The sequence below is a fragment of the Oncorhynchus clarkii genome, chromosome 14 (genome assembly GCF_045791955.1).
Source record: "Oncorhynchus clarkii lewisi isolate Uvic-CL-2024 chromosome 14, UVic_Ocla_1.0, whole genome shotgun sequence".
NCBI classification, from domain to species: Eukaryota; Metazoa; Chordata; class Actinopteri; order Salmoniformes; family Salmonidae; genus Oncorhynchus; species Oncorhynchus clarkii.
Genome location: NC_092160.1, coordinates 42088488 through 42097867, shown reverse-complemented (window position 1 = coordinate 42097867; position 9380 = coordinate 42088488). Strand labels below are relative to the sequence as shown.

General features: G+C 43.1%; 1 protein-coding gene across 5 annotated transcripts in view; it reads right to left on the bottom strand.

The window, feature by feature from the left end:
* The window catches only part of LOC139366610 (ribosomal protein S6 kinase a, like), a 121391-nt gene that overhangs the window by 20707 nt on the left and 91304 nt on the right, over window positions 1–9380 (bottom strand). For all 5 annotated transcript variants that reach the window (XM_071104299.1, XM_071104296.1, XM_071104297.1 and 2 more), the window contains 4 exons: window positions 6144–6232; window positions 5739–5803; window positions 1398–1500; window positions 1067–1191 (listed from right to left, as the gene is read on the bottom strand). In XM_071104299.1, the coding sequence (XP_070960400.1) occupies window positions 1067–1191; window positions 1398–1500; window positions 5739–5803; window positions 6144–6232 (382 nt within the window). The remainder of the gene's footprint in view (window positions 1–1066; window positions 1192–1397; window positions 1501–5738; window positions 5804–6143; window positions 6233–9380) is intronic.

Here is a 9380-nt window from a genome sequence, read left to right as displayed (position 1 = left end):
GGAGACCGAGAGGGAGATCCAGAGGCCGAGAGGGAGACCCAGAGGCCGAGAGGGAGACCCAGAGAGACCGAGAGGGAGACCCAGAGAGACCGAGAGGGAGACCCAGAGAGACCGAGAGGGAGACCCAGAGAGACCGAGAGGGAGACCCAGAGAGACCGAGAGAGAGACCCAGAGAGACCGAGAGAGAGACCCAGAGAGACCGAGAGAGAGACCCAGAGAGACCGAGAGAGAGAGACCCAGAGAGACCGAGAGGGAGACCCAGAGAGACCGAGAGGGAGACCCAGAGACCGAGAGACATTATAATTAAGAATTTGTTCTTAATTGACCTGTCTGGTACAATAAATAAAAGCATTCTTAAAAAGAGTCGAGAGAGAAAGCCTAACCCTAACCCTAACCTAACCCACTAACCCTAACCCTAACAATGTAATATAACAAATAACAAATATAACAAAGTTACCTAATATAGAATAATGGGTACCTACACTGTACCAATATCATGTCAAATGAGGTAGTTATCCTCTATGGGATCGGCACATTTGGGCAGTCTTGATACAACATTTTGGACAGAAATGCAATGGTTCATTGAATCAGTCTAAAACTTTGCACATACACTGATGCCATCTAGTGGCCGAAATCAAAATTGCGTCTAATTATGGCCTTTATTGCATTTCAAAGATGGGACCAAAAATAAATGTAAAAAAAGGTTTTTTCTTTGTATTATCTTTTACCAGATCAAATGTGTTATATTCTCCTGCATTAATTTTGCATTTCCACAACTTCAAAGTGTTTTCCGATCCTTTGCTTCAGGTCCTGAGCTACAGGCAGTTTGGATTTGGGTATGTCATTTTAGGAGGACAATGGAAAAAAAAGGGTCCGATCTTAAATGAAGTAGTTGGTAGTTTAGTGTTAGCACACTGTTTGGGAAAAACAACCAGGATGCACTTCTACACTCCACTCCCCAGGTGGCAGCACCAACAGAGTCAAGGGCTGGGAGAGAGCAAAATCATTTAAACATTCAAGCATATGAACATGTACTAAAGCAGTGGGGAACTGTGTGTGTGTGTACCTGTACTACAGGTAGGATGCTGAGTAGAGGAGAGCCCTTCTTGTCATCCAGAGAGGCTGGAGCCACGAAGCTGAACCCTTTAAACAGCTGATGGGCATTGGCACTGGGAGGAATACCTGGGGAGTCTACACACACCCAGACAACCACCCAGACAACCACGCAGACAACCACGCAGACATCCACCCAGACAACAAACCACCCACCCACACACACACACAGACAACCAACCACCCACACACACACCCAGACAACCATGCATCCACACGAGATGTGTGTTAGCAATAGAAGGAAAACCTGGAGAATCTAGACTGTGACCCTAACCCTCATGTACCTTTGGGTGTTTTAGCGGTGAACTCTGGGTCGAAGCAGAACGTGTCATCAGGCTTCCCTGCTGCTGGTTTGAATGGAGGCTGGAGCTCTGTCCTGTATAGCTTCTATGGAGGGAGGGAGGGAGGGTTAAGCTGAGATATTAATATTTCGTTTCCGTTCCAAGTCATAATGAACAGTGTAGAGACAGAAAGAGACAGAGACAGAGAGAGAGAGAGAGAGAGAGAGAGAGAGAGAGAGAGAGAGAGAGAGAGAGAGAGAGAGAGAGAGAGACATTCCCAGTGGGTCAGAAGTTTACATACCCTCAATTAGTATTTGGTAGCATTGCCTTTAAATTGTTTAACTTGGGTCAAATGATTTTGGTAGCCTTCCAGAAGCTTCCCACAATAAGTTGGGTGAATTCTGGCCCGTTCCTCCTGACAGAGCTGGTGTAACTGAGTCAGGTTTTTAGGCCTCCTTGCTCACACACACTTTTTCACTTCTGCCAACACATTTTCTATACGATTGAGGTCAGGGCTTAGTAATGGCCACTCCAATACCTTGACTTTGCTGTCCTTAAGCCACTTTGCCACAACTTTGGAAGTATGCTTGGGGTCATTGTCCATTTGGAAGACCCATTTGCGACCAAGCTTTAACTTCCTGATTGATGTCTTGAGATGTTGCTTCAATATATCCACATAATTTTCCTACCTCATGATGCCATCTATTTTGTGAAGTGCACCAGACCCTCCTGCAGCAAAGCACTCCACAAAATGATGCTGCCACCCCCGTGCTTCACGGTTGGGATGGTGTTCTTTGGCTTGCAAGCCTCCCCGTTTTCCTCCAAACATAACGATGGACATTAGGACCAAACAGTTCTGTTTCATCAGACCAGAGGACATTTCTCCAAAAAGTACGATCTTTGTCCCCATCTGCAGTTGCAAACCGCAGTCTGGCTTTTTTATGTCGGTATTGGAGCAGTGGCTTCTTCCTTGCTGAGTGGAATTTCAGGTTGTCTCGATATAGGACTCATTTTACTATGGATATAGATACTGTTGTACCTGTTTCCTCCAGCATCTTCACAAGATCCTTTGCTGTTGTTCTGGGACTGATTTGCACTTTTCACACCAAAGTACATTCATCTCTAGGAGACAGAACGCATCTCCTTCCTGAGAGGTATGACGGCTGCGTGGTCCCATTGTGTTTATACTTGAGTACTATTGTTTGTACAGATGAACGTGGTACCTTCAGGCGTTTGGGAATTGCCCCCGAGGATGAACCAGACTTGTAGAGGTCTACAATTTTTTTTTCTGAGGTCTTAGCTGATTTCATTTGATTTTCCCATGACGTCAAGCAAAGAGGAACTGAGTTTGAAGGCAGGCCTTGAAATACATCCACAGGTACACCTCCAATTGACTCAAATGATGTCAATTAGCAGAAGCTTCTAAAGCCATGACATAACTTTCTGGAATTTTCCAAGCTGTTTAAAGGCACAGTCAACTTAGTGTATGCCAACTTCTCACCCACTGTAATTGTGATACAGTGAATTATAAGTGAAATAATCGGTCTGTAAACAATATTGGAAATATTACTTGTCATGCACGAAGTAGATGTCCTAAAGGACTTGCGAAAACGATAGTTTGTTAACAAGAAATTTGTGGAGTGGTTGAAAAACAAGTTAATGACTCCAACCTAAGTGTATGTGAAATTCCGACTTCAACTGCACATGATCAAATACAAATCTTAGAATCAACTATTAAAGACGACCAGAACACACTGGATTCTCCAATTACATTCAATGAACTATAGGACAAAATATATCCTATATGAAATTCTAAAATATACAGACCACAAATTCCAATTGGCTGGGGTGATAATTCCAATCATTCTCAGAGCTGGCATCTTCCTCAATATTTGGAGACAAGGACTTATCACCCCAATCCACAAAAGTGGATACAAATTTGACCCCAATAACTACCGTGGGATATGCGACAACAGCAACCTCGGGAAAATCCTCTGCATTATCATCAACAGCTGACTTGTCAAATTGCCGTTTTACTAAATTACTGTACGACAGACCACGTATTCACCCTGCACACCCTAATTGACTAACAAACAAAAACAAAGGCAAAGCCTTATCATGCTTTGTTGACTTCATAAAAGCTTTAGACTCAATTTGGAATGAGGGTCTGCTATACAAATTGATAAAAAAAAGTGATGTTAGGGGAAAAACATACAACATTATAAAATCCATGTACACAAACAACAAGTAGTGTGTGGTTAAATTTGGCAAAAAAAAATCTTCCCACAGCGCCATGGGTTGAGACAGGGATGCAGCTTAAGCCCCACAGTCTTCAACATATATATTAACGAATAGGCGAGGGCACTAGAACAGTCTGCAGCACGCACTCGGCCTCACCCTACTAGAATCTGAAGTCAAATGTCTACTGTTTGCTGATGATGTGGTGCTTCTGTCCCCCAACCAAGGAGGGCCTACAGCACCTAGATATTCTGCACATATTCTGTCAGACTTGGGCCCTGACAGTGAATCTCAATAAGACAAAAATAATGGTGTTCCAAAAGAGGTCCAGTTGCCAGGCCCATGTTTTGTTTCTCCCATGTTTTGGTACCCTTCCCCCAGATCTATGCCTCGACAAAATCCTGTCTCAGAGCTCTACAAGCAATTCCTCATGGCTTGGTTTTTAGACAGGTGTGTGCCTTTCAAAACCATGTATAATCAATTGAATTTACCACAGGTGGACTCCAAGTTGTAGAAACATCTCAAGGATGATCAATGGAAACAGGATGCACCTGAGCTCAATTTTGAGTCTCATAACAAAGGGTCTGAATATTTATGTAAAGTTATTTCTGTGTTTTATTTTTAATAAATGTGCAAAAATGTCAAAAAAAACTGTTTTCGCTTAGCCATTATGGGTTATTGTGTGTAGATTGCAAAAAATAATAAATAATAATAATAATAATTTGAGTAACGCAACAAAATGTGGAAAAGGTCAAGGGGTCTGAATACTTTCCGAAGGCACTGTACCCTAAACAAGAAGGGCAAAAGGAACATAACATTTGATATCCCAATTAGTATCGGGCTAAAAACCTATTGTAAAACACACTGTATGGTTGTGAGGTCTGGGGTCCACTCACCAACCAAGAATAAACAAAATGGGAGAAACACCCAATTGAGACTTTGCATGCAGAATTCTGCAAAATATATACATTGTGTGCAACGCAAAAACCCAAACAATGTGTGTAGAACAAAATTAGGACATCAGCTAATTCTAAAAATCCAGAAAAGAGCTGTTCCATTCTACAATCACCTAAAAGGAAGCGATGCCTACACATTCCCTCACAAACCCCTCACCTCAGCCAGCTGATTCTGCACCTCTGTGAACAAACACAAACAGACCCAAAAAACTGGTCAAACTAGAATGCTATCTGGCCCTAAACAGAGAGTACACAGTGGCAGAATACCTGACCAAGGTGACTGACCCAAAATTAAGGAAAGCTTGGACTATGTACAGACTCAGTGAGGATAGCCTTGCTTTTGAGAAAGGCCGCCGTAGGCAGACCTGGCTCTCAAGAGAAGACAGGCTATGTGCTCACTACCCACAAAATGAGGTGGAAACAGATGCACTTCCTAACCTCCTGCCAGATGTATGCACTCCTTAATGATACATATTTCCCAAAGATTACACAAACCCACAAAGAATTTCAAAACAAATCCAACATTGATAAACTCCCTTATCTGTACGGTGAAATACTGCAGTGTGCATCACAGCAGCAAGATTTGTGGCCCATTGCCATGAGAAAAGGGCAACCAGTTGAGCACAAACAACATTGTAAATACCACAAATATTTATGTTTATTTGTCTTCCTCACTATTCATACTACAACTATTTTCACATGATTAAAACACTGATGATATAACACTGGAAATGTCTGTTTTTTAAACCTTTGTGAGTGCAATGTTACCTGTGCAATGTTACTTCCTAATAGTTTTTTATATTGTTTCTCACTTTAGTTTGTTTATTTCACTTGCTTTGGAAATGTAAACATGTTGCCCATGCCAATAAAGCCCTGTTGAATTTAATTGAGAGAGCGAACAAGCAAGATCAAGACCCAGCCACCAGCCCATATTAAACCCTTCCCTTCCTCCTAGTCTCAGCCAATCGTCTCCTGCTGGCTCATAAACACTCCCACTGAAATATTAACACACACACTGTCAGACCTCTGCCCAGATACACACCTAGCACTCTACAGACCAATCCTAAGTAAGCCGACCGTCTGTTAGGTGGGAATGGGATGTATTGTGTGTGTGTGTGTGTGTGTGTGTGTGTGTGAGAGAGAGACTTACGTTCCAGTCGATCGATGAGAAGAAGGCGTGACGTTTGATCTCCTCCACCCCATCGGCCCCAGCCCCTACAGAGACACAGAGCACTGTCAGTAACACACACACACAAACACACACACACACACACACACACACACACACACACACACACACACCCCTACAAAGAGACAACCGTCAGTAACACACACACCCCTACAGAGAGACAACCGTCAGTAACACACACACCCCTACAGAGAGACAACCGTCAGTAACACACACTCTCTCGCTCTTACCCAGGTGGTTAATTTGTGTGACTGTTCTATCAGTGTTTTGTTACTTGTCATGTTTTGTGTTGTTTGTAGACCCCGGGAAGAGTAGCTGCTGCTTCTGCAAAAGATAATGGGGATCCAAATAAACAAAGAAACTTACCCAGGCGGTTAGCAGGGTTGCGTTTAAACAGCATTCTCAGCAGACTCTGGGCTTCTAGACTCAGGAACTGAGGCATCCCTAACTTAGCTCTGAGAGAGGGAGTGAGTGAGTGAGTGAGTGAGTGAGTGAGTGAGTAAGTGAGTGAGTAGAGGAGAGAGAGAAGACAGGAGAGAAGAGCGCGAGTGACAACAATGTCCTGAACAAATGTCAAATTGTCTTCTTACCAAAATATCGTACGACAGACCATGTACACCCTGCACATCCTAATTGAAAAATAAAATGCTAATAAAAAGGATGAATTGCGTGCCCAAACTTAACTGCCTCCTACTCTGTCCCAGATGGGAATATATGCATATTATTATTACTGGTGGATAGAAAATTGAATTATGTCTGTGAGTATAACAGAACTCATATGAAAAAAACCTGAGAAGAAATCCAAACAGGAAGTGAGAACTCGATTTTCAAAACAGTGCCATTTGAAGTCCATGTTAGTTATGGATGTGCATGAACTTCCTAGGGCTTCCATAAAATGTCACCGGCTTTAGATTCTGGTTGTATGATTCTACTATAAAGGAGGGGCTCATAGGAGCTCTTTTAATTAGTGGTCTGGCAGAAAGCCTCGGGCTCATAGCACGTGGTCACGAGAGAGTATCCTCCCATTCCAATGCTTTTCTTCAGACAATGAAATTCTCCGGTTGGAACCTTATTGCTGATTAATGTTTAAAACATCCTAAATATGGATTGCATACATCATTTGACTTGTTTCTACGACCTGTAACGGAACTTTTTGGGTTTTTGTCTGGAGGAATTGCTCGTGCTTTTTGAAGATTGAATGCTGGGCTGAACAAGCTAACAACAAGTGGCTAAATGATGGGCTTTATGGAACTTCATGGAACAAAATCTGTCATTTATTGTCGAACTGGGATTCCTGGGACTGCCTTCTGATGAAGATATTCAAAGGTAAGTGAATATTTATAGTGTTTTTTGTAGCTTCTGTTGACGCCAAAATGGCTGCTATTTCTTTGGCTAATTTGGGTTCAGAGTGCCATTCTCAGATTATTCTTTTTCCGTAAAGTTTTTTTGAAATCTGACACAGCGGTTGCACAGAGGATACGTTTATCTTTAATTCTGTGAATAACACTTGCATCTTTTATCAATGTTTATTGTGAGTATTTCTGCAAAATCACCGGATGTTTTAGAATCAAAACATTACTGCACGTAAGGCGCCAATGTAAACTGACATTTTTTATATATACACTGCTCAAAAAAATAAAGGGAACACTAAAATAACACATCCTAGATCTGAATAAAGGAAATATTCTAATTAAATACTTTTTTCTTTACATAGTTGAATGTGTTGACAACAAAATCACACAAATTATAAATGGAAATCAAATTTCTCAACCCATGGAGGTCTGGATTTGGAGTCACACTCAAAATTAAAGTGGAAAACCACACTACAGGCTGATCCAACTTTGATGTAATGTCCTTAAAACAAGTCAAAATGAGGCTCAGCAGTGTGTGTGGCCTCCACGTGCCTGTATGACCTCCCTACAACGCCTGGGCATGCTCCTGATGAGGTGGCGGATGGTTTCCTGAGGGATCTTCTCCCAGACCTGGACTAAAGCATCCACCAACTCCTGGACAGTCTGTGGTGCAACGTGGCGTTGGTTGATGGAGCGAGACATGATGTCCCAGATGTGCTCAATTGGATTCAGGTCTGGGGAACGGGCGGGCCAGTCCATAGCATCAATGCCTTCCTCTTGCAGGAACTGCTAACACACACCAGCCACATGAGGTCTAGCATTGTCTTGCATTAGGAGGAACCCAGGGCCAACCGCACCAGCATATGGTCTCACAAGGGGTCTGAGGATCTCATCTCGGTACCTAATGGCAGTCAGGCTACCTCTGGCGAGCACATGGAGGTGCGGCCCCCCAAAGAAATGCCACCCCACACCATGACTGACCCACCGCCAAACCGGTCATGCTGGAGGATGTTGCAGGCAGCAGAACGTTCTCCACGGCGTCTCCAGACTCTGTCACGTCTGTCACATGTGCTCAGTGTGAACCTGCTTTCATCTGTGAAGAGCACAGGGCGCCAGTGGCGAATTTGCCAATCTTGGTGTTCTCTGGCAAATGCCAAACGTCCTGCATGGTGTTGGGCTGTAAGCACAACCCCCACCTGTGGACGTCGGGCCCTCATACCACCCTCATGGAGTCTGTTTCTGACCGTTTGTGCAGACACATGCACATTTGTGGCCTGCTGGAGGTCATTTTGCAGGGCTCTGGCAGTGCTCCTCCTTGCACAAAGGCGGAGGTAGCGGTCCTGCTGCTGGGTTGTTGCCCTTCTACGGCCTCCTCCACGTCTCCTGATGTACTGGCCTGTCTCCTAGTAGCGCCTCCATGCTCTGGACACTAAGCTGACAGACACAGCAAACCTTCTTGCCACAGCTCGCATTGATGTCCCATCCTTGATGAGCTGCACTACCTGAGCCACTTGTGTGGGTTGTAGACTCTGTCTCATGCTACCACTAGAGTGAAAGCACTGCCAGCATTCAAAAGTTACCAAAACATCAGCCAGGAAGCATAGGAACTGAGAAGTGGTCTGTGGTCACCACCTGCAGAACCACTCCTTTATTGGGGGTGTCTTGCTAATTGCCTATAATTTCCACCTGTTGTCTATTCCATTTGCACAACAGCATGTGAAATGTATTGTCAATCAGTGTTACTTCCTAAGTGGACAGTTTGATTTCACAGAAGTGTGATTGACTTGAGAGTTACATTATGTTGTTTAAGTGTTCCCTTTATTTTTTTGAGCAGTGTACATATACACATTATCGAACAAAACACACAATACATGTATAACATGATGCTCTATGAGTGTCATCTGATGAAGATAATCAAAGGTTAGTGATTCATTTGATCTATATTTCTGCTTTTGTGACTATCTTTGGCTGTGAAAAATGGCTGTGTGTGTTTTTGGATTTGGTGGTGATCTAACATAAATATATGTTGTGTTTTCGCTGTAAAACATTTAAAAAAATTGGAGACAATGGGTAGATTAACGAGATGTTTATCTTTCATTTGCTGTATTGGACTTGTTAATGTGTGAAAGTTAAATATTTAAAAAATATATTTTTTGAATTTCCCGCGCCACCTTTTCAGCGGAATGGGAGGGAATGTTCCTTTTGAGGGACTCCTAGCCATAACAAGTTTACTGGAGAACGGCAAGATGAC